Below are 26,085 nucleotides of genomic sequence, written 5' to 3' on the forward strand. Positions count from 1 at the left end.
AGACATTAAATGTATTCAGCTAACTTTGCCAGTAAAACTGCACTGAATGTACAGAAACGGTAGTTTCATTTTAAAAGATCTAATTTCAAGCCTTATTGCAATGCCACAAGTAAGAATTTACCTCAGCAGAGATAACTTTTGAGATATTTGTTCTACTCTCTTTTCACCCTTGCGGGGGGCAAAGATGGAATCCTACTAAGCACATTTACCAGGAAGCTTTTGGGCTTTATAACCATTTGTGAACTGAGATCCATGCAGCCCACATGGAAATGCTACTGTTTAAATAACTTATTTATACCATTTAAATAGCTTCCCTTTATGCGAGTGGTTTTCAACCAGTGTGCCGTGGCACCCTGGGGTACGTTGAAGGATGGTCAGGATTGCCGCGAGCAACACTGGTCTCTGTCCCTCTCTTAGGGTTGCCATATTTGAAAAATTAAAAACCAGGAGACCACAAAAATTCTTTAGCTTTTTTTTAGGAAACCCCCTAAATTGCTGAGCTTTTAAAGACAAACCCTCTTTCCTTCCCTCCTGCCTCTATTGGCCTCTTGGGTCTTTGCTTCCGAAAGGCTTGCGTGACTGTTTGTTGCTACAAGCTCCCCAGGTAATGGCGCCTCTGGGGCTGGCCAGGAGGTGCTTCCCAGGCCTCTGTGGGGCAATATGAGGAGACACCTCTTTTGGGGGCAGGAAGGGCAGCTCAGAGACCAGGGGCAGCAGCAGCTGTCTGGAGGACTCCCAAGGAGAGGGGAGAGGAGAGGAGGCTGAGGGAACACTCCACAAGGGAGGGTGTTGGAAAAGGGGTGAGGGGCTGCCAGATGAGTAGGCAAGGGGTGCCATAACTGGGCTCCTTAGCCCCACAGGGGTGCCGCAGAAAGAATGTCATTGGTCAAGGGAGCCGTGGACCCCAAAAGGTTGAAAACTTCTGCTTTAAGCAATCAATCAATTAAACTGATTTAAGAACATAGTAATGAAACTTCAATATAAGTACACTCATACCTCAGGTTATAGACACTTCGGGTTGTGCGATTTCGGGTTGTGCACCGTGCTGAACCCAGAAGTTACCCGAACGGTTACTTCCAGGTTTGGGCGCATGCACATGTGCAGAAGCACTGAATTGCGACCCACACGTGCGCAGACGCGCGGGGTGCGAACATGCCTCTCACACGGATCAAGTTTGCAACCTGGGCGTCCACTGTGTGGGTTTTTTTAATAGATAATAACAGATGTGAGAAATATAGGGTGGGATTCAATGTTGCACTATTACAAACATTCCACCTGAACAAGAATCTCACTTTGCCAGATGGAATGATACCTTCCCTCTCCTCTCCTCTCCCCTCCTGCTTTTTTGGAGTTTCTGCAGCCCCTTCCCCCCAAACCAATTTAGGCAGGTGCACAGGGAAAAGCATTGTTGTGCAAGCAGAAGTCCTTGCATGAAGCTTCTGCTGACAGGGCTGCTGAGGTGAATTCTGCCCAATATTTATAATCCCCCTTTGACCCTAGGTGCTGAACAATTATTACATTTCAAAAAAACAAAAGTAGGCTATAAACTTACAAACCAAATTAACAATGTAATAAGCACAAGTTGCTGTGTGGTGGGGGAACCCAAATGTTTAATAATGAAGAAAGAAGAGGAAAATTATATCAGATTGAAAATAGCCTCAAAAATAAATTATTTCCCCCGCTAATTAAAATTTGCTTCAACCAACTCAAATTAGGCCTACCAATTAATCAATCAAAATGTGAGTTGATTCAACTAATTGAAGCTTGTAGCTTTAAGGGAAATAATTACAGGATCGCGCATTCAGCCTGAATTCTAGAATTTGTACTGCTTTAAAATAACTTCACACTTAACCCAGATTGTGTGTTAAATGGATGAGACTTACTGTAATTATGAAAGGGATAGCATTAATAATTTCCAACAGGAAAGGCATCCGCACAACTTGTTCCCATAGGTTTCCCTTGTAAAAATGAAGGCAAAAACAAAAACACAGCACTATCAACCGGTAATATTTTGCACAGTGACAATGCGGGGTATGCAAGTGACACACAGAGTGATGCACACAGCGAGTGACATACTACAAAATTATGCAGATGCACTCCACATTGGGGGGGGGGGGGTTAACTGGAAAAACTACCAGATTGTGTCTAATGCTAGGCAGGCTCATCAATATTTGCAATGAACCTCGTTTTTAAAAACAGATACAAAGAAACTCTCCTACTTTTTCTTTCATGCTACAAATGTAAACAAACATAAATTAATTATCTTTATTTAGAAGCACATTAACAATTTCCAGCTGATAAATCAGGAATGGGTAATTACTATTAGGAAGTTAGGAACGGAACTCTCTAAACAAAAACACTGGGGGCATTAGCTAAAGTTCCACAACACACAGGAGCTTTCTCTCAATGTTAAGGGACACCCCCAAGCACTCCAATTTTAAAAATCCACAAGGAGCTGGAACCTTTGAAACAACACTGCTTTTAACAACCTTTAAACCATGGGTAGGCAAACTAAGGCCCAGGGGCTGGATCTGGCCCAATCGCCTTCTAAATCTGGCCTGCGGATGGTCCGGGAATCAGCGTGCTTTTACATGAGTAGAATGTGTCCTTTTATTTAAAATGCATTTCTGGGTTATTTGTGGGGCATAGGAATTTGTTCATCCCCCCCTAAAAATATAGTCCTGCCCCCCACAAGGTCTGAAGGATAGTGGACCGGCCCCTGCTGAAAAAGTTTGCTGACCCCTGCTTTAAACGCAACTAATAAAACCTATTTGCAAACCCATTTGTTTTAACGGACAGAAACAGAACTGTCCCATAGGAAAGTGGCTTACTTTCAGGGCCAGTCTAACACTTTTTGTTGCCTGAAGCAAGAAACAAGATGGCACCTCACTCTTTCTGAGTACATCTGATTGACTAGTATAGGACCTATGGCAGACATACGTAACTCTGATCTCCAACAGATGCCAATAATTGGGGGGGGCTCAGCAAGAAGGGGGGCTGCCCCTGCTTTCCCCTAGCATCTATCGCCAAGGGCAACTACCTCATTCCATCTAATGGTATGGTTAGTGCTACACGATGCCCATCGTCACCCCTGACCTGCAGATATGTTGGCTGAGGATAATGGGGGTTGGGATCTAAGGCGATCTGGAAAATCCCAGGTTACTATAGATATGGAAGAATGTAGCCATAAATACTTACTTTATAGCTGAGATAGCTCAGGAGCGTTGTTTCCAGTAGACTTATCAAAGCCACCGACACCTGAAGAAGTGAGACACACGTGAAATCTTGTGCAATAATACCCGAGGATTAGGCAAACTTTCAATAAGTGTAAATCAAAACTAGCTGAATTGTTGGAGAAGCAGCTATCCTGCAAGCTTTCAATAAAGCCTTTGATCTCTTGAGCTGGACCTGTCAGGCCCGTCTTTAGCAGATGTGGTGCCGGGGTGCAAATATCCACTTAGCGTCCCCAAATTACCATGGATAGTGTTGGGATGGCTGTAGCTACGCACTGCCAGCAATCCAGGGGAGCACAATTCTCCCCCATGCCGCTGCGGGAAAGCAATCTCTGCAGAAGATTAGGAGTGAAGTTGCACCCCTCCCATGCCTCCTCGGGAGGAGAGCGATCCCCGAAGAGGCTGGGGAGGGAAGCTAAATGCCCGCCACCCTTATAGTTGGCGGGGCACAGCTGGCAGGCATGCAGGGAAAGGGGAGGCCGCCGACAAAGCTGCGCAGCTCCCCCATTAGCTGGGGCGCCCCTGAGAGGCCGGCGCCCTGGCGCGATGCACCACTAAGCCCTATGGGAAAAACATGACTACAAGAAACTATTCCTTGCGTACAGGAGGCTTCAAAAATCCAGTATCTGTTGCTTAAGTCATTGACAGCTTTTCTAGAATTGCACTTTAAAAAAAGGTTGCAGCCAGTTCAAAAAACTTAAAAACATATCAGAAACAAGTTTAAGCCCTCACACTCAAGACTCGTGAAGGTTCTTTTCATCTTCTCAAAACACAATGTTTTTCAGATGAATTTGCCTCAGTCATCTCAAACTAACTACAAAACAGCTAGAAAAAGAACTCAGTGGCCTAAAATAACAGCATGCACTCAATAAATACAGGATATTCTGTGGACTGGCAATTGTAGAAACATATCCTCACCAAGTCTGGAATCTTGAATAAGATTAGCATGAGAATTTCTAATTTTAAACAAATGTCCCTTACTAATGAAAACCCAACATCCTGAACAATTGCATAATCAGATTCAGCACAGAGATTAGGAGTTGTCAACGTATAAAAATAACAGCAGCATCCGAAAAATGTTCAGATTCTACCAAATCAGTGCTGGTTGAAGTGAATCATATGCTGCCAGCACCCAGTGATTTGGCACTAAGAAATGTTTCATCTTCAGGACAGGGAATTCTAATCTCCTTGACTTTCAAATTTCACGGGTGGAAAATGGGCTCCAGTTCCACTGCTTTGTATGGCCAGAGCTCAGAGCGGCACGGTTATTGCTCTGCTGCCCGAGAAAAGGGCACGTATCTTCTGTGAACCTGGCATAGGCAGCTGCTAATAATGGGAAGGAGGTGAAGAAGGAACAGTTCTAGGCTTAGGCAAGCACATCTCATGGGCTGGCCAGGACTGTCCATGGATAAAGCTGGTCCATTTGTTAGGGGATCCTGACACAAGCAAGATACTCTTCCTTGTGTGGGAGAGCACTAGCTATGTATCTAAGAATGCATGCAAAGGTAAGGGAAAGGGAAAGGATCCCTGGACGGTTAAGTCCAGTCAAAGGCGACTATGGGGTTGTGGTGCTCATCTCACTTTCATGCTGAGGGAGCCGGCGTTTGTCCACAGACAGCTTTCCGGGTCATGTGGCCAGCAGGACTAAACCACTTCTGGTGCAACGGGACACCATGACGGAAACCTGAGCACACGGAAACACCATTTACCTTCCCGCCGCAGCGGTACCTATTTATCTACCTGCACTGGCATGCTTTTGAACTGCTACGTTGGCAGGAGCAGGGACAGAGCGACGGGAGTGCATCCCGTCGCAGGGATTCAAACCGCCAATCTTCTGATTGGCAAGCTCAAGAGGCTCAGTGGTTTAGACCACAGAAGGGGTGTGGCTGCTTTGTGCATCACCACAAGGAGCAGGCTAGCTTATGCAACCTGGCAACTCACCCCCATATATAATTTCAACCTGGGTGGGTTGGTGAAGAGGTCCACAGAAACCCCCCCCCCCCGATTTTATGATGAATAAATATCCTACATTCATTAGACCTGAACCAAATGTAAGGTTCCCTGCCCTCCACTCCTAGTCTCACAGATATCACTAGGACATGTTACTTCAGCTAATTGATTGTGCTGTGTTAAATTAATGGTGCATACCTAACTGTTAAAAATGGGTTCATCTCACTATTTAAAAGCTAAATAAAAGTAATGATAGACATCCGGACTGAACTGTTCAGCCTTAACTTGCTTGCAAAGACTCCCAGAAGTATATGGGTTATATGAACTGCTGCTGAGCAGGAAGATCTAAATCCCATATGTACGAAATGATGAGAAACAAGAGAATGAAAGACTAGAACAACAATAAACATACTAAGTGGTGAAGGAAAACAATAAAAACCTGCATTATTCAGCCTAAGCAATCAAAAAATTTCCAAATGTTTGGAAACAACAGGTAAACAAAATTCTGATTTCAGAAACCACACATGCCTAATTGATTAGGAAATGATTGCCTGTATCCAGGAATGACTAACAATTTATTTTTAAAAATTACAAGGTAGAAGTAATTTTAATGGAAAATATTGCAAAGCAGCAACTCCAAAACATGCAAATTTAATAAACAAGAAAAGGCAAATCAGAAAAAGCAATTATTTTTGTTCTTAACTCCTGTCTAAAGTGATGTTGTGTTGCATGATTACACATTTCCACACCCGTAACACATACACAAAAATCTAAATGGGCATGTACATGTGCATGCACACATGAACCAGACAGGGTCTCCTGGGCAGGAGGGAGAGAATGTCATCAGAAAGATTAATCCAACATCTAATTCCCATCTCTTCCTCTGTAATATCCAATATCTAATACCTGTGACTACATTAATTTTGTGTTTCATGCCCCCACCATCAGCAGGCAGTGATGGAGCATGGGGGTGGAACACCATTATTGCACAATACAGTGTAAGCCATATTAAACATTGCAGATGATGGTTTCCACCTAAAAAAACCCCAAAAGAATTGTCCTTTCACCTGAAGGCCATTGTATTGCTGCCCAGCTCCCAATCATTTCAAAGGTGCGTAGGAAAATAATAATAGTAGATTAGGCTCATGATTAGCAAGACTGAGAAAACCCCTAACTAATGAGATGATAATATTCTGCCCAACAGCCTATATTCAAAAAGAAAGAAAGAAAGAAAGAAATTATTTTCTTTTAAAAAAGAAAACAAACCAACAATGTCACACAGTGTCCAGTTTATTACAAGCTTTCAGAACTAAGTGAAAATGTATCTCTTAAACGGAACACTGAAAGCCGATAGCAATTTACACAGCCCAACTATAAACTAGTGTCTTGTAATCTATACTACTGCTTCAATGGCTCTTGCACAGTTCATATTCCTTTTTGTGTACTGGATAGGCAGGTACATTCTTCAGAAAAAAAGCAGGACTCCATTTCAAAACCTGATCTATACAAGACACTTTCTTTGAGGCTAGCAGCTTTTCAGCTGCAACTTCATGCCCAGCTTAGGTGGACAGAAAAACATGGCCAGAACTTTGGTTGAGTTCCAGAGGGCTGCATGCTACATGTTTTGGCCAGGACGGTGCATGGTGCAAAGGACTTCAATTATCCTTGCACTGGAAATGCTCTGACTGCGCATAGGGATCTGTGAACACCAGCTTCACAGAGGGATCCTTTGCCTGTCTACTCGGAAGTAAGAACCATTGTAATCTCAATCATCATAAGAAATTTAGATTAGGCCTGGCTTTCTGAATGTAACTTTCCTACACAACCCTTGGTTTGCTAACTGAATAGCGTTCTATGTTGTTTCCTTTAAGTACCCATGATTCCTGACACACACACACACACACCCCGGGATAATATTACTAAGCAACATCTGAATGAGCTGTATAAAACGTAAGCCATATATTACCTGTAATCCCCATAAAGGTAAGCTTCTGTTCACCCAAAAGATAAGTGACCTGTTAAATTACAGTAACAAAATGAATACATCTCCAACGTCAGGCTCAGATAAGCCATAGGAAAGAAAACTACCCCCCCACACACACACACAATTATACCCCCTATGCCCTATAAATGTTTTAATTCATATTGTAACAAACACTAGAAACCTACAGCCAAGGAACTGACTGACAAGTTCTAGTCCAGTTATCAGGCACCTTTGGACCGCCAGATGTTGCTGAACTTCAATTTTAATAAATCTTCAATGTGCAGAATAATAATAGTCTAAAAATTGGATTGTCTCTCCTTTTTTTCAAATAATCGAAGCGGAATAAGAAAGATTAATTGCACTTCCAGTGTATTCTTGAAGAGGACTTGGGGGAAAAAGCATCCAGCAGTTATCATGCAATATTTTTTATAGATGAATCAATAATACTTACTCATTAATGAAATAACCCAAAGAAATAAACTCTCCAAAGGCTTCACTATCCATTTCAAACTACAGTGAACCATTAAAAACATACCTAAAAAAAACCTGTTGACAAAATGACAAAACCTGGGAGAGCTTAGTTTACTTCTAACACAGCTGTAGATTCACTGAGCTCTCATACAATCTAAGGTGATTTGCTTGTGCCAAATACATGTTTGTGATGAATCGTGGGGGGTTCTGGATTCAAATTTCCAATGGTTCATGTTCCTGACCAATTTTCCCCAGCATAACAATTTCTAACTAACTATCCATCTTGCAGAAGCACAGTTCCTGTTTACACTAATATGTGTATTCTTTAAGAAAAGTGCATTATTGTATCTTAGCTCAAAACATATCACTGTTCCCGTAAATACAACCTTCAACTTACCAATCTATCTTGCTGGAAGTGTTGTTCTGACTGGAACATCCCCAAATTAATTCCTTGCTACCAGGCATCCAAATATAAAATCCATTTTCGTTTAGATAACGGTGTAATTGCACAACAAAAATGGTATTAAGGGGGAGAGGGGGAGGGAGAGGGAGAGGAAAGGCAGACAAGATAATTAGCTAGCTGTAACAATACTTTTTAAAAAATGGTTGTGAAATAGCATGCAGGACAGATGCTATAATGTCTTGTCTGAGAAAGGAAAGAGGTTAAATATGAGAAGAAGGAGTGATACTAAGCATAAATGCAGGAAAAGAACTGCAACTAAGGATGGGGAACATTTATTGATAGAATAAACAAGGTATCAGAAAAAAGAATAAGGCATTAGAAAGTTAAACTTGGGATATTTAATACATATAGTCAAGACAACGGTCAGGTTTAGACAACATGCAAAACCATAGTTTAGTGTGATGAGAATTAGCTAGAAGAAGAAGAAGAAGAGTTTGGATTTGATATTCCGCTTTATCACTACCCGAAGGAGTCTCAAAGCGGCTAACATTCTCCTTTCCCTTCCTCCCCCACAACAAACACTCTGTGAGGTGAGTGGGGCTGAGAGACTTCAGAGAAGTGTGACTGGCCCAAGGTCACCCAGCAGCTGCATGTGGAGGAGCGGGGAAGCGAACCCGGTTCACCAGATTACAAGTCCACCGCTCTTAAACACTACACCACACTGGCTCTCACTGGAACCAAAGAGGTGGCAATTTGGGCAGGGATGGAGAAGCAGTGGCTCTCAAGGGCATATCAGTCTTAGCCAACACTGGCCAATCACTATGGGAGTTGCAGTCCAGAAACATATGGAGGGTCACTCTTGCCATCCCTGACCTGGAGCGTCATCTTAATCTTCCAAGAGTCTCAGGCATCAAGCAGCCTGTGCCAGGGCAATGGGGGCACAGCTAGGGAATGGTCTGTCTGAGAGGTGAGCAGATTCCCCACCACTGAATGTTAACTGTAATTCAGTTTTTAAGGATCATGGGCTTTCCCCAGACCTTTTCATTACTCTCCCTCAATCCCAGTTCTGATGTTTACCAGAGCTGAACATCCTGCTCCCCTGGTATAAAAGTGATCAGACCCATCCTGTCTATTTTGCTTGGAATGTAGAATGTGTGGGGAGAGGACTCCAGCCTGATGCCCATATGCGTGCAGAAATTACCATCACAAATCTCCCTCCCCACCTTAAAAAAAGGAAAGAAAGGATGGATGGATGGACACTTGATTCAGTCTTCTAGAAAATCATGTTAGTCTCCTGTATCATATTGATTCTGCCATCTATGACTCCCAAAATCATCTCAGCTGGATCTATGAAATGACATGGGGTCCTTTACTTTTGCCTTCCATGGCAGGAAGGCAAATGGCAACCATGTTGTGAGATTCAAGGTCTGTGCATTCCTCCAGCACAGGAATTCTAATGGGAAGACAATCCTTTTTTCTCTTACTTTGGCTTCCAACTTTGCAGACTCATAAACCCACATAATCCTGTTCCTTCATTTTCGTTTGCAAACGGACCTCCGGAATGGGTTATGGTTGCAAACCAAGGTACCACTGTAACGAGTAACATTTATAATATGGGCCTCATTTAAGCCAGAGGCTGATCTTACTGGAATTACACCTTGCATGAGCATTTACTTCATGTAGCAAAGCCAGGTAAAAAATGTATCTCTTCTCCCATACATTTGATAGATTGTGATAAATGCTCTTGCTACTTATTTAGGAAATGTTTTCTGCGGATGATGTTTTTGCTGTTTATCGCTCATTATAATGGTTTTGTTGCATTTTTTAATTACTCTGTCTTTTGACTCTTAAGTCAGGGTGCTTCTGTAGTGAACAAATAATAATGATAAGTATAATAAATATTGCACTTAGAAAAATATGTGTATTTTTATGCTATTAATAATATGATAATATATATACTTAATGCTGTAATAATAATTCAGGGTGGTATTCAACCAAGTTTTATTTAGAGTAGACCCCATTGATATTAAGGAACATGACTGACTTAGGTTCATTTATTTCAATCAGTCTGAGTAAGCTTTAGCTGAATACCACCCAAAAGCAATTATATTTTATGTCCTGAGATGTCCTGGGAATTAAGCTGCAAAGGAACCGCCTTCATCTATGGACTGACTCATTGATGCCTTCTCACTGAATCCTGCTTCCTTCAACTGAATTAACTGTATGAAACAATCATTTTCTTATTTCCCCTTTTGAAATAAACCTGCCTCCCACGCCGGGTGTTCTTATGTATGTATCCATCATTTTCATGTCTGCTTCATAAACCTGATGAAAGAACTTGTTGCTCATGAACAGTCACCCCAAAGAAATGAACTGCTGCCCTTTTAGATTAACACAGGACACTTTCATCACTTTTCATCACTGAAAGAGGATTTGCAGACCCTGATCCACAATGTAGAATGGGGATAAGATGCTGCAGAAAGTGTGGTGGTCCGCATTCAAAACCCAGTGGTGCTTGCTACCATAAGGTCTCAAAACTGGGTTGCTATACAGGCAGGGCAGAGATCCAGCATCCAAAGCCATTTCCCTCAATATACAGTGGTACCTCGGGTTAAGTACTTAATTCGTTCCGGAGGTCCGTACTTAACCTGAAACTGTTCTTAACCTGAAGCACCACTTTAGCTAATGGGGCCTCCTGCTGCTGCCGTGCTGCCGGAGCACAATTTCTGTTCTCATCCTGAAGCAAAGTTCTTAACCTGAAGCACTATTTCTGGGTTAGCGGAGTCTGTAACCTGAAGTGTATGTAACCTGAAGCGTATGTAACCCGAGGTACCACTGTAGTCCTGATATGACTGGGAGCTGGTGCAGCTAAAAACCAAAATCCCTGCCTGCCCCTCTTCTATCCTGGCTTGCTATAGAACCCATTCCGGCCTCGGTCCAGTATATCTGAAGGAGCATCTCCACCCCCATCATTCTGAGGTCCAGCACCGAGGGCCTTCTGGCGGTTCCCTCACTGCGAGAAGCCAAGTTACAGGGAACCAGGCAGAGGGCCTTCACGGTAGTGGCACCCTCCCTGTGGAACGCCCTCCCACCAGATGTCAAAGAGAATAACAACTACCAGACTTTTAGAAGACATCTGAAGGCAGCCCTGTTTAGGGAAGCTTTTAATGTTTGCTGTATTACAGTATTTTAATATTTTTTTGGAAACCACCCTGAGTGGCTGGGAAGCCCAGCCAGATGGGCGGGGTATTAATAATAATAATAATAATAATAATAATAATAATAATAATAATAATAATAATAATTCCATGTTTAGGATTGCTTTGGAACATAGGCAGCTATTCAAGAATTTAACCCTCTAATTTAAAGGCTACCCTGCTGGCGTTGGATAACAAATGCATAGAAAGGGACACTCAACAGAAAATGGAAGTAACCAACCCAAAAATGTAATGGCCACCTGAATTTTCAGAAGTCTATTCTTATTTTTCTCAGCCTCATTATATTTATCTCTCTTATATTGGTATCAATATCTGTTCGGATGGTATTGTTGCAAAAACAACAACACCCCAAACCCTCTGCCTTGTATTTTCTGTCCACTACTTAGAGTTAAAGGGCACCTTTAAAAACCAACACCTTTTTTTTCTGAGATGTAATTTGTAATTTTTCTGGGATTTTTATTCCTCTGAATTTCTCTCCAGAATGTGGAGGTCTAAATTGCTTGATCTTACCTCTCTTGCCCTGACCTAGCCACTGTGATCCATGCGACGGTCACCTCCAGACTGGATTATTGTAACTCGCTCTACGTGGGGCTGCCCTTGAGACTGACCCAGAAACTCCAGCGGGTGCAGAATGCTGCAGCGAGACTCCTTACGGGGTCCTCGCTGCGAGATCACATTCACCCGGTGCTATACCAGCTGCACTGGCTCCCGGAGGAGTACAGGATCAGGTTTAAGGTGCTGGTTTTAACCTTTAAAGCCCTATACGGCCTAGGACCCCCGTACCTATGGGACCGCCTCTCCTGGTATGCCCCACAGAGAAACCTACGGTCTTCAAATAATAACATCTTGAAGGTCCCAGGCCACAGAGAAGTTAGGCTGGCCTCAACTAGAGCCAGGGCTTTTTCGGCTGTGGCTCCGATCTGGTGGAACACTCTGTCACAAGAGACTAGGGGCCTGCGGGACTTGACATCTTTCCGCAGGGCCTGCAAGACAGAGCTGTTCCACCAGGCCTTTGGCCAGGGCACAACCTAACTCCCTCCCTCGGCAATCTTCGCGGAGCTCTGGCCCAATGGTTGCCAGTGGCTTGATTTGAATTATTTTATAATGAATGATTTTAGAGTGTTGTTTGTGCTGTACTTTTGTACTGTTTTATTGTTGTTAGCCGCCCTGAGCCCGGCTTCGGCTGGGGAGGGCGGGATATAAATAAAATTTATTATTATTATTATTATTATTATTATTATTATTATTATTATTATTATTATTATTATCTTGGCTGTGGAGCAGCATAGATCAGTTATCAAACTGCTATCCAAATAAATAAACAAAATCTATAACTTTTGCCATTTCAGACAACTGAATTTTGCCATTTGTCAGACTTTGCAGCCCATGCCTTTCCTTTCCCCCTCTGAGACTGCCATTGCACACAAACACAGACATGAAAACCCCACGCAAAGAGAAATATTCATGTGGTCAGCATCGTTTTGCTTCTGTGATTTGAGCACTAACCCTGATATGTACTTGTGCATATCAGTAGCCTGTAAGAAGGAGGGGGGGGGGAGAGAGGACATGAACTGAAAACTGCGACAAACTGCACATGGGCTGGTTCTGAAATTAATATGATAAATTATCCAAGTTGAGCTGGAAGATGAGGCACAATCAGTCCATGGGAACAATAACAGACACAGAACGGGGACACCCACGCGTACCTAGTAATTTGCAGGAATCTCCATTCCTCCTGCCAACATGACTAAATTTTTGCTATTCCTAACCACACAAAAAAAGGGATTTAATATGAAACTAAGTGTCAGTTTTTGAACCATTTTTGTGTGTGGCTATAATTAGATTATACAGTGCTCGGTTTATATGCCAGATATTTAAAATGAACAGCACTAACAGCCTCTGTAGGCACGTTCCTCAGGAATGCAACCATTTGGGGGAACTTATGCAAGGAATCATTTGTTTAAATTGCCTGCTCCATTAAAATAATTGCATGTATTTTGAAACAACTTATATCAGAATATATCAAATTGGTCTCTATATTACCCCAAATGGGTAATAGAGAGGAAAGGAGAGGAAAGTACCATTAGATGCTGCTGAAAATAATAATCCAAAGAAAATTCAGGGCTCCTATGAAAAAAAAATCACCTCAAAATTCTTTTGAAGTATCACCCTAGCCAGACTGATGGTGAGTAAGCCTATCCAAAAATATCATGCCATGCTATTTTAAAAGCCACAGTGACATGACATACAGAAAGCCAGTACTTTGACAAACTTTGAGTAACACGAACATAGGAAGATGCCCTATACCAAGTAAGAACATTGGGTCCATCTAATTTTGCATTGACTACACAGACTACAGTGGTTTTCCAGGACAGAAAGTCTTTTCCAGTCCTATTGGGAGATGCCAAAAATTAAACTTGAGATGTTCTGTGTCCAAATAGATGCTCTAACGCTGAGCTACAGTCTTTCTGTTGATATATGCTTGTATAATAATTGAATAATGTATGATTAAGCATGTCTTTCATAAAAGCTGTTAAAAAAAAATTTTTTGTTGTTGTCTGCATTAAAAACAAAATTTGCTGAATACACTAGCACTTACATTGCGGTGAGGGGAACATCCAAGAAAAAAGGCACTCATTTTTGTCACATCTTAAGTACCATACCTGTTCAAAATAATTAAAGTTTTTCACCTTTGTTTTGTATTATAAGTCATACCTTAAAACTTTCTGTTTTTAGAAATGGCCCTTTGAGGCTGTAGCCACTAACCAAAGCACTCCCAGGTTGTGTGGCCAGCTCAATTAAAACCATGATTTAAGAAGTACCGTTCACTCCCAATTTGTCCCTCTTTCAGAAATAAAGAGAATAGGTACTCCCTCACACAGTATTGCCATTTATATTTCCCCTTTCATTGGGGGGGGGCACAGCTCCACTGAAGCCTCAATAATTGTTGCATTCTTTCTAATTTCAATGTGCAAATACTACTTTCTTATCTCCTGGACAACTCCTCCAGAAAAATCTGCAAGGGGAGAAATTCTGAGACACGCTGAATGCATTGGAGCAACTGGCTGGAGAAAGACATTGGGATAATAAAATAACAATAATCTAAAATGGCACATGATTAAAAGGAAGACCGCATGTTTGACAGCTCTTAAGAAGGCAAGACACAAGGAAAATGGTTAGGGAAAGCCAAAGAGGAAACAAGAATGTAAGAGGCAATCAATGAGATGTAATGATCTCTGACAATTTTTGTAGACAAGGTCTTCCCCTTCTACGAAGCAGCACATTAAGACAGAAGAAGTTGTATGAGAACTCAGAGGAACAGAATAATAAAAAGACAGCATTCAGACAGTTTAATTTCTTCACAGATACACATGTTAAAGTCATATCAAGATAGCCTACTGAGCTTTGGCAAGTCCAGTCTTATTAATGCCAAGCTTGGAATTACTAAATGACTTGTGCCTGCGCCATTACTATTCTGCCATGGGAAGTGAACTAGTTCAGGCATAATGCTCAAAAAAGGTTTGGCAATTTATGAGCTATCATCATACCCTGTGCTCCCGCGTCCTTCACTTGCATGCTCACACCATATTTTTTTCTGAACTGGGCAGAATATGGTTTGCTCAAACCACACAGTTGAAATTCTTCAGGAACACTCACATATCTGAAACAACGTGCTAGTAAAAATTAATAAGGGCCAATAATAGTGACCTAAATACAATGCACACATTCCAGATGTGAAAAGCCCTTCCGTTAAAAGGTTTGTAACTCTTTTACCTGTGCTGAGAATGCTGCACGTGTTATTGTGAGACATACGACAGGCAATGCAAGAAATGGTCTTAAAATATGCTGGTCCTCTGCAATTTATCCACAACACCACACGTTGGTGATGATTTTTTTCTAAGATTCTTGTACTTTCTGCTCTCCCACCCACATACAGTAAATTCTATGCTTATAGCTAATACAGTTTAGCCTATAGCTAAGCTATGCCTATGGCTGCTACAGATGCACAATTAAAGCTCAGCGATGAGTGAAACAATTTATGAAGCATAAATTGTTGAGTGAAACAGTTTATGAAGCATAAACTGTTGAGTGAAACAGTTTATGAAGCATTTTGAAAGGCAAATAAAAGAAGAAAACATTACCATCCGTGTTGTTGAGATGGATCATCCAGGAGCACTCGTACTATGTACAACAGACAGCTAAGCAGCTTGAGTGAAAAATTGAACAAGCGTATCCGGAGGCCTATTATAAGAAAGACAATGAAACAAAGTGAAGTTTTTGTGGAATTTATAAGTCCATACTCACTGTAAAGTGTGTGGAGAGAAAGGCCTAAACAGGGGTGGGATGAGAACGCTCAATTATTGTGAAACATGGACCACTTATAAATGCCATCTCCAACTCCTTGAAAGTTTCCATCAACAGTGTATCTGAAATTTTTTACACATCACTTGGGAAGACAGGCAAACTAATGCCAGTGTACTGGAAGAAGCAAAGATCACCAGTGTTGAAGCAATGATTCTTCAACATCAATTTCATTGGACTGGTCATGTTGTGTGGATCCCTGATTATTGTCTTCCAAAGCAACTACTCTATTCCAAACTCAAAAATGGTAAGCGTAATGCCGGTGGTCAACAAAAGAGGTTTAAAGACTCTCTCACAGCACAACTTTTAAAAATGTAGTATAAACACCAACAACTGGGAAACACTGGCCTGCGAGCACTCCAATTGGAGAACACAGCCTTTACCAAAGGTGTCATGGGCTTTGAATACACTCGAACTCAGGGTGAAAGGGGAAAACGTGCTAAGAGGAAGACACACTTGGCAAACCCTCACTGTGATCAACTCCCGCCCAGAAACCTATGTCCCCACTGTGGAAGGACGTGTGGATCCAGAATTGGCCTCCACAGTCACTTACGGATCCACTGTTGAAACCGTGTTTACGGAACACAATCTTACACAGCTTTGAGTAATCACCAAAGAAAAAGAAGATTACTCACTATCTTGGTTACAGTTTTGGTAGACAGTCTCCTCCCTCAACTCACAGCTAAAGTAAAGGGACCTCTGACCATTAGGTCCAGTCGGGGCCGACTCTGGGGTTGTGGCGCTCATCTCGCTTTACTGGCCAAGGGAGCCGGCGTACAGCTTCCGGGTCATGTGGCCAGCATGACTAAGCCGCTTCTGGTGAACCAGATTAGCGCACGGAAACGCCGTTTACCTTCCCGCCAGAACGGTACCTATTTATCTACTTGTACTTTTGATGTGCTTTCGAACTGCTAGGTTGGCAGGAGCTGGGACCGAGCAACGGGAGCTCACCCCGTCGCAGGGATTCGAACCGCTGACCTTCTGATTGGCAAGTCCTAGGCTCTATGGTTTAACCCACAGCGCCACCTGCGTCCCTCAACTCACAGCTATTTAACACTAATAGAGGAAGAATTGAACAGTGGGACGGGGCAGCTGAAGATACCAGAGCAGACATTTGTTCCAGATCAGATGGCATCTTTCCTCACTCCCCATTGCCATGTAAAACCAACTGCCCTGTGTTAGCGAATGAGGAGAAGGTGGCAGGCAGAGTCATCTCCACATGTCTGCTCCTACTTCATTTGGACTATCCATTCCCACAATGGGACTATCTGACCCCAACTGCCCCTGGAGGGAGGTTGCTGGAGAGAAACTGGAGTGAGAAAAGATACTAGCAGATGGCAGCCAGCTGTTTTGTTTCTTGAGTGTAGGGTCATTAATTCTTCTGCGACATTTGTGTTGGGAACCACATCAGGGATTCTGGTCAAAAGTACAACCAACCAACCAACCAACCAACCAACCAAATAAATAAATAAATAAACAAACAAATAAACAAACAAACAAATTTGGATCCTACACAAACACACTTCCAGTATTACTTTTGTGCGGAAAACGCATATGGAAGCCCATAAAATATTGAACAACATTTGTTCAGAATTGTAGCTGCTCACAGACCGCTTAAAAATCAGATAATTGAAAGCTGGTGCTGAATATACAATTTCATATCTTCAAAGCTTTGTTTATTTAAGACAAAACACCCTTGGCCAGAAAACAGTGCTTCCTTCCTATCTGTGAGACAACACCAGGGCATGGGGCGTGGCGAGTTTGCAAGAGCAGATTTGCTCATCTGTTCTCGATGAAAGTTAGTTTTCATTTGCTCAGGACAAAGATAGCTGTCGGTCACTGAATCATGCACAAATTATATTATAGGGCGCATCTGAAGCAAAGAAAGCATTTTGTACTTTTTCAAGTTAGAGAGAGGAAGAGCATCCAATGTATATACAAGTTATATACACAGAACATCCAATTTAAACCATGCCGACTATAAACAGATATGGAGTTGTACAAACCAAAACAATAACCCTGAAACCCTCTGAAACAATGTTTGCCATGAAAATGAACAGATGGCCCTGGGGCAATTACCGTCTTTCAGCTTAATAATTAGCCATCAGGGTAAATCAAGGTGCTGGTTTTGCTGTACAAAGCCCTATGCAGCTTGAGACCAGGATACCTACGAGAGAGTCTCATCCCCTATACACCCAACCACTTACTACAGGGCATCCTGCAGATACCTGTCATGCACCAGGAGTCAGCTGCGCTTGCTGAACAGCAGTCTGAAGGGGGAGAAGGCAGAGTGATTCCACCCGTCAGCCTTCAAGAACTCAGAGGAGAAGGCGCTGGTGAGAACCAGCTGGCTTCAGCCTTCTTAAGCAGAACTTCCAGCACCAGTCAGATGCTGGTAACTACAGTTGCAATTCATGGCTCTACCTTGCTGCTTCTTGCTCATCTGGACCCTTGACCCCATGAACATTGAATTCCCTGACCCCTGGATCATCTGGCCACATGGAATTGCTGTTTGCCTGACCCTAGGACTGGACCAGACTTTGGATGCTGTGTCTGCCTCCAGGCAAGTACACCTCAGAGACTCTTCTGGTTGACTGGTCTCCCACTCCACTGAGCTCTGCATGTTGATGCTCAGCAATGAGACTACGACAGTACAGTGCTACCTTGGTTGTCAAACTTAATTCATTCTGAGAGTCTGTTCAACTCCCGGAACAGTTTGAAGACCAAGGCGCGGCTTCTGATTGGCTGCAGGAGCTTTCTGCACTCAATTGGAAGCTGCGGAAGCCATGTCGGAAGTCCAGCTTCTAAAAAACGTTTGCAAACTGGAATACATACTTCTGGGTTTTCAGCGTTTGGGAGCCAAGCTATTCAACAACCAAGGTACCACTGTACCACTGTGGAGGTGATGCTCCGCTTTGCGAAGGCAAACCTCGCACCAGACATGTAACAGTGCGTCAAGGAGCATTAAGCCTGCTCTCCCTGACCTTTTGCCTTCTTGGCTTGAAAACAGGTTTTTCCCCCTGACCTTTTGTCCTCTCAGAATTTGTTTGTTAGACATATCGCTTGGCTGGAGCATGACCGGGGACGCAGACGCAATCAAGTATCGGGGGAAACATCTGAGGGAAACACCTGCTGACACGTGTATTTGCTAATGCTGGAAATGTGGTTAGGTGGAAATATGTTAAGTTCAGGGTGGTTTCACTACTGTTTCCAATTGTTCCAATTCCAATTGTTGACTTCTGCTAATAAAAGGAGCCTCGGCAGAGCTAGCCAGCAGCTTGCTTGGAGCATGCCTGCCAGCGTGCTTCTGCCCAGCTCACCTGCATCCAACCTCCTGTCTTCTCTGTTACTCCTACATACCACCCTTAGGAAGAGGTCAGTTCCACGCAATGACAGGAGTTGGGTCTTTAGCCTTTGGCATTCTAATGTCTTTTTGGCGTCAATTGAAGGCTTGAAGAATGAAGAGGCCTTTGGAATTGGTGCCCATTGGAACAACTCCTGGGAATGAGTGACTAGCTGCTTCTTTTCTTAAAGGTTAGAGATTTGAAAGGGACCACAGTAAGACAGAGCGAAGACACCAGTGTTTGTGGTGGTGAGTAAGAACTGCACAGAAAGGGAAGGAAGCTCCTGCTGAGATATATCAAATCCTGTCTCTGACAGGCAGGCCAGTACCTCTAACAATTTCTTCTGCCTATTATCCTCCCAATTCATCTCCCCCTTGACATTCTTCAACAAATGCTTCCTACTCTGTTAATATTGCCATCTGCTGAAGACAGCTGATGAATGCTAATGACACTGTGAATTTTTAGTAATCTGTGCAGTTGACACCTTTCTGTGGTGTTTTTAAAATGTTTCAGAATAAACATTTAATGTCCCCAATACAATCCATTTTCTTCCTATGAGGCTGCATCAGTCACAACCATAAAAAAGGTAAAGGGACCCCTGACCATTAGGTCCAGTTGTGATCGACTCTGGGGTTGCGGTGCTCATCTCGCTTTATTGGCCGAGGGAGCCGGGGTACAGCTTCCGGGTCATGTGGCCAGCACGACTAAGCCACTTCTGGAGAACCAGAGCAGCGCACGGAAACGTCGTTTGCCTTCCCACCACAGTGGTACCTATTTATCTACTTGCACTTTGACGTGCTTTCGAACTGCTAGGTTGGCAGGAGCAGGGACCGAGGAACGGGAGCTCACCCCGTCGCGGGGATTCGAACCGCCGACCTTCTGATCGGCAAGTCCTAGGCTCTGTGGTTTAACCCACAGCGCCACCTGGGTCCCAGTCACAACCATAAATTCCCATTAATGGGGTGCAGTGGTGGCCATGTGGAGAAAACAACAGCAATACTCTTCTTAGACTAGGTAATGCATGTATGTTAAGGCTGAGGGGTACTCGGTCCTTTTCTTCTAGAAAAAAGGTGTCTGTACTCACCATTAAGTTGTTACAGTAAGTGACACACCTTTAACCAGCGCTTTTCTTCTAGGAAAAAAGGTGCCGATACCGCGTACTCTTAAGTACCCCAAGGGGGAAAAAGGACTGAGGGCACTCATGAGGATTCTGATTATAGCTATCAATACAGAAAATGGAAACAGAGCATTTTTAAAAAAGAGCTGCAGGCTTCTTTCTAAGGCCACCTCAAATTTTCACTGCCACGCCCCAGCACCTTTTCATTTCTGCTCAGACTGATTCTATACTGTTTATATTCTGCCTTTCTTCCCTACCTTTCATGGTGGCTTACACTGAGGATAGACTGGGAAGAGGAAGAACAAACAATTCTGCGAAGTAGGTTAGGCTGAGAAAGAGCAATCTGCCCAAGGTCTCCTGGTGAGATTTGTGGCTGAATGGGAAACTTAACCTAGGTTTTGCCAAGCTTAGTCTAACCCTTTAAGGAATGCCTCCCTATCAGTATAATTTCCTGCCTGTCTCTTGCAGCTAGAACATACCTGGACTTGGCCAATGCTAATAGAGAAGCAGAAGGGGACAGCAGAAGAGGAAGAAGAAGAAGAAGAGTTTGGATTTGATATCCCACTTTATCACTACCCGAAGGAGTCTCAAAGCGGCTAACATTCTCCTTCCCCTTCCTTCCCCACAACAAACACTCTGTGAGATGAGTGAGGCTGAGAGACTTCAGAGAAGTGTGACTGGCCCAAGGTCACCCAGCAGCTGCATGTGGAGGAGCGGGGAAGCGAACCCGGTTCACCAGATTACAAGTCCACCGCTCTTAAACACTACACCACACTGGCTCTCACTGGAACCAAAGAGGTGGCAATTTGGGCAGGGATGGAGAAGCAGTGGCTCTCAAGGGCATATCAGCCTTAGCCAACACTGGCCAATCACTATGGGAGTTGCACTCCAGCAACATATGGAGGGTCACTCTTGCAATCCCTGACCTGGAACATCATCTTAATCTTCCAAGAGTCTCAAGCATCAAGCAGCCTGTGCCAGGGCAATGGGGGCACAGCTAGGGAATGGTCTGTCTGAGAGGTGAGCAGATTCCCTACCACTGAATGTTAACTGTAATTCAGTTTTTAAGGACCATGGGCTTTCCCCAGACCTTTTCATTACTCTCCCTCAATCCCAGTTCTGATGTTTACCAGAACTGAACATCCTGCTCCCATGGTTTAAAAGTGATCAGATCCATCCTGTCTATTTTGCTTGGAATGTAGAATGTGTGGGGAGAGGACTCCAGCCTGATGCCCATATGCGTGCAGAAATTACAATCACAAATCTCCCTCCCCACCTTAAAAAAAGAAAAGAAAGGATGGATGGATGGACACTTGATTCAATCTTCTAGAAAATCATGTTAGTCTCCTGTATCATATTGATTCTGCCATCTATCACTCCCAAAATCATCTCAGCTGGATCTATGAAATGACATGGGGTCCTTTACTTTTGCCTTCCATGGCAGGAACGCAAATGGCAACCATGTTGTGAGATTCAAGGTCTGTGCATTCCTCCAGCACAGGAATTCTAATGGGAAGACAATCCTTTTTTCTCTTACTTTGGCTTCCAACTTTGCAGGCTCACAAACCCACATAATCCTGTTCCTTCATTTTCTTTGCGTCCATTTGTCCAAAGTCCCAGAAATACCTTGTTGCTGTTAGCCAAGGTTTGCCTCCATTTCTTGGAGAAGACCAAGCAATAAAGGTAAAGGTAAAGGGACCCCTGACCATTAGGTCCAGTCGTGGCCGACTCTGGGGTTGCGGCACTCATCTCGCTTTATTGGCCGAGGGAGCCGGTGTACAGCTGCCGGGTCATGTGGCTGGCATGAATAAGCCGCTTCTGGCGAACCAGAGCAGCACATGGAAACGCCGTTTACCTTCCTGCTGGAGCGGTACCTATTTATCTACTTGCACTTTGACGTGCTTTCGAACTGCTAGGTTGGCAAGAGCAGGGACCGAGCAACGAGAGCTCACCCCGTCGCGGGGATTTGAACCGCCGACCTTCTGATCGGCAAGTCCTAGGCTCTGTGGTTTAACCCACAGCACCACCCGCGTCCCTAAGCAATATTGTAGCTCAATTCAAGATTGCAAAGTGGTAGATCTGACTGAGTTCAATGAGTCTTTCTCCCTAGGAAGTATATTTAGAACTGCGGCCTTAAAAAAAATAAAAAATAAAAATGTTGGATGACTCAAATAAAAAGATTGCAGATCTTTTACTATTCTGGATTACTAACAAACATAATTAAGAGAAGCTTTCTATTTCCTCTGGGGGACAGGGAGCTGAAGACTCAGAGAGCCTGATGGTTTTAATGGTAATTGAATTGAATTTTACAGGTGGTGTGAAATTTCATTTAATGCACAGACACAAAGACGCACACCTGCACCTCTTGCTGGGGGTGGGGGAAAAGACACCCAACAGGGTGGGGAGGAGACAAGCAACCTTTGCTGAAAACGAACCTTGGTTTTCTAACTACATATTGCTCGTAATAAGATACACGGGCAGTCAAGCAGAAAATTCAAATCAAGGATAAAAAAATAACTTTCATTCAGCTCAGAGGCATAGCAAGTTTAATTACAATGTCTAGGATCGATTTTGTCAGAGGATTCTATGCGAGCCTTTGAATTTTACAGGATTACCTGTCTAATGAAACAATTGATGTTACAGCACAATTATCACTTGGCTCAATATCTTTCTTACTTGTTTTTGGCCCAGGCACACAGTTCACCCACCATGAGAAGGTCACTTTAAGTGGCCATTTGTGACGTTCGTACACATTTGTTCAGTGTTTAGATTGAATGACTTTTTCCAAAAATCACAGGATGTCCAAGTTCTATAGTGGTGTGGATAATGTTCCCTGATCAGCACAGCAAATGGATACATCCCTGATGGATGAAAGTCATCAAGGGGAATGATTTGCAGTGGCCTCCATGCTGTGTCCATATCTTGCAAAATCCCCTTTAGCCCCTCTATACAGAGGAGTGAGGAACCTTTTCCAGCTAGCGGGCTGGATCCTGACCTCCCGCAACCCCACAGGCCATTTTGACTACTGATGCCATTACGATGTCAGGTGACAGCTTCAAAGGCACTGGCTGTCAGTGTCAATCTCCTTGTCGGCACTGACAGCAAATCCTAGCGATGGATTCAAACAGCACTTGCAAATGGAAATTTTCCTTCTGCAAACTGGCAAAAGCTGGAAAAAAATGTATGTGCGCAGGTGCAGAATTAGAGATTCTATTAAGTTATCTTTTCAAGCTCCAGTCACTACCCCTTTATCAAAAATAACCTTTGCATAATTACCTGTCTCAATTTGCCTTTGTTTATGGGAGCATTCACACCTAAGCATTTTCAATTGAAGCTTAATGAAAATTTGGCTCTCAAAATAGTATAAAGATCAGAACAAAGCATAGGAGATGCAGAGCAGATGCAGAAAGGGAGGACTATTACACCGGCGAAGGTTTTTGTTGTTCTGCTATTGTGTAAGTAATGAAAATCTTGACTCCCTGAATACATAAATAAATGGGGAAAGGCTATATACTCTGCATAATATTTGAACAATTGGCTCTGGCAAAATCTGTATGTGGTGACTGAGTAGAAAGTCTGGGTTGCAACTATAAAAGAAATAAAGTAGTTAAGACATTAATGTAAGAGGTAGAACTAAGAACTGAAGAAGCATTGACAGTAGGTCCAGTGCATGGTGCATACAAGGCAGCAACCTTGCTGAAAACTAGTGTGCTCTGAGGCTCGGTCAAGAGACCGTGTGAGAACTCAGAATACATGCCATGGACTAGCTGACTGCGGAGGAGTGGTGGGAGATACCTGCTGGGGAACCCCCCTGGGAAGGAGGCTCAGAGACAGGGGACTGATGGTGGGATGACAATGAATGGTCAGAGGGAGAAGAGGGAACAGACTGGGAGGAGGAGGTGATGGCAGCTGAAGACGTAACAAGGTTTAGTGAGCAGGAAGAGGCAGTCCAGACTCAGAGGCAGGGGAGGAGGGGGGCCAGGAGACAGAGATGAGACAGGCAGCTGGAGAATCTAGGGAGTTTCCTCCTGCTGCTATGAACAGCTCTCCACCCCACTGATCTCCCAGAACATGTGGAGAAATGAAGACGGCAGAACAATGAGAGACAAGATGATGGAGTCTTAGGCTCTGGGGAAGGAACCAGGGGAGCACCTTTAGAAAGTGGTGGGAAGGCAGGGACCTTCTGTTGCCGCAGCTGCCTTACTGGGGCAAGACCACTAGGACTGAGCTGCTTTGTTTTTTGAATAAAGAGTTAACTTCGCTGACATTGGGTTCTTTATTGTTTTTTGCTGACCTACGCCTGACTCCAGCTCCTGACAATGCACTGCCTTGAACTGTCTGGAAGAAGTGAGGGCTCTAAAATCCCAGCCCAATATATCCCAGTCTGATCACTGAGATCATCCAGAGGAGTATTGGTGGTGGTCCTCCATGTTACAGATGCCTGCCTAGCCTCAACTAGAATTTAGGCATTTAACGTCGCTGGCCCCATTCTATGGAACACTCCTCTCTTCTTCTTTGGTGATCACTCATAGCCAAGTAGCATTGTCTTCCATAAACATGGTTTAAACAGTGGGTCCATAAGTGACTGTGGAGGCCACTTCTGGATCCACACATCCTTCCACAGTGAGCACATAGGTTTCCGGGCGGGAGTTGATCACGGTGAGGGTTTGCCAAGCGTGCCTTCCTCTTAGCATGTTTTTCCCTTTCACCCTGAGTTCAAGTGTCTTCAAAGCCCGTGACACCTTTGGTAAAGGCTGTGTTCTCCAATTGGAGCGCTCGCAGGCCAGTGTTTCCCAGTTGTTGGTGTTTATACTACATTTTTTAATGATATGCCATGAGAGAGTCTTTAAACCTCTTTTGTTGACCACCGGCATTACGCTTACCCTTTTTGAGTTTGGAATAGAGTAGTTGCTTTGGAAGACGATAATCAAGCATCCACACAACATGACCAGTCCAACGAAGTTGAAGTTGAAGAATCATTGCTTCAACACTAGTGATCTTTGCTTCATCCAGTACACTGGCATTAGTTCACCCGTCTTCCCAAGTGATGTGTAAAATTTTTCGGAAACACAGTTGATGGAGTCTTTTGAGGAGTTGGAGATGGAGTTCATAAGTGGTCCACGTTTCACAAGCATACAGTAAGGTTGGCAGTACAATAGCTTTTTAAACAAGCATTTTGGTTTCCCTTCGAATGTCTAGCAGAAATTTATCAGGCATCCATGCTTTTGACTTTCAAGCATCTCTTGAATACTCCCCACCCCTTCCATCAACTGGCCTATGTTGTTGTTTAAAAAATAATAATTCATGAATGTTCTGTGCTGCTTTTACATTTTGCCTGGGGGTTCTGTTCCTGACCCCTGTCTGTGTTGGTGGAGCACGCATAAGCCCAGCCTCAGCCCTGTTCTGCTCCGTTTTCGGGCCACTTTTGGGTTGGAAATGACAAGTGTGTGCATGATCGCATGTCAATTGGACACATGTAAAAGCTACTGCCTGCATGATTGCTGCCATATTTTATGGGTGAGTGGTATAGGAACGTTTTTCATTAAGTATATATAAAATCAGAAAGCATATGTCTCCAAGAATCCCAGATACAGTCTTATGAATCATGAAGAATCTCTAACTGATTTTTAAAAAAACAAACATACACTTGAACTCAAGTGGTTAAGAGTGACTTGACATTCAGATGCAGTTCAAGTGGCTTCAACGTAGCTTAAGAATAACACTCAAAGTCCCACAAAAATAGCTCCGTGGAACCAGAAGTGGAAGCTACTGATGGGTGAACCTGCTTTAGCTTGACTCTGATACAAGCAAACAATTATAGCATTATTGTAGAATTTGCATTCAAAACTGAGACTGTGACATAAAGAGGTTAAGACCAGACAGAATAGGTGGAGAGTGTTTACAGGTTTCCCTAGAATGGCAGATTTTAAAATTAAAAATTCACTTGAGGGAGTGAGGATTACATCTAATAGGAAAAACGATGTAACTTTTAATTGTATGTGT

At 43.3% G+C, this 26,085-nt stretch overlaps 1 protein-coding gene across 8 annotated transcripts in view; it reads right to left on the bottom strand.

Annotated features, from left to right (window-relative positions):
- The window catches only part of KCNT2 (potassium sodium-activated channel subfamily T member 2), a 222,285-nt gene that overhangs the window by 117,850 nt on the left and 78,350 nt on the right, over positions 1-26,085 (bottom strand). For 4 of the 8 annotated variants that reach the window (XM_053391458.1, XM_053391456.1, XM_053391455.1 and 1 more), the window contains exons 3-7: positions 15,402-15,501; positions 8,036-8,092; positions 7,150-7,198; positions 3,199-3,258; positions 1,884-1,958 (exon numbers count right to left, since the gene is read on the bottom strand). In XM_053391458.1, the coding sequence (XP_053247433.1) occupies positions 1,884-1,958; positions 3,199-3,258; positions 7,150-7,198; positions 8,036-8,092; positions 15,402-15,501 (341 nt within the window). The remainder of the gene's footprint in view (positions 1-1,883; positions 1,959-3,198; positions 3,259-7,149; positions 7,199-8,035; positions 8,093-15,401; positions 15,502-26,085) is intronic. The other 4 variants (XM_053391460.1, XM_053391459.1, XM_053391457.1 and 1 more) reach the window with 1 other exon arrangement.

Source organism: Podarcis raffonei, chromosome 6, assembly GCF_027172205.1.
Source record: "Podarcis raffonei isolate rPodRaf1 chromosome 6, rPodRaf1.pri, whole genome shotgun sequence".
Classification (NCBI taxonomy): domain Eukaryota; kingdom Metazoa; phylum Chordata; class Lepidosauria; order Squamata; family Lacertidae; genus Podarcis; species Podarcis raffonei.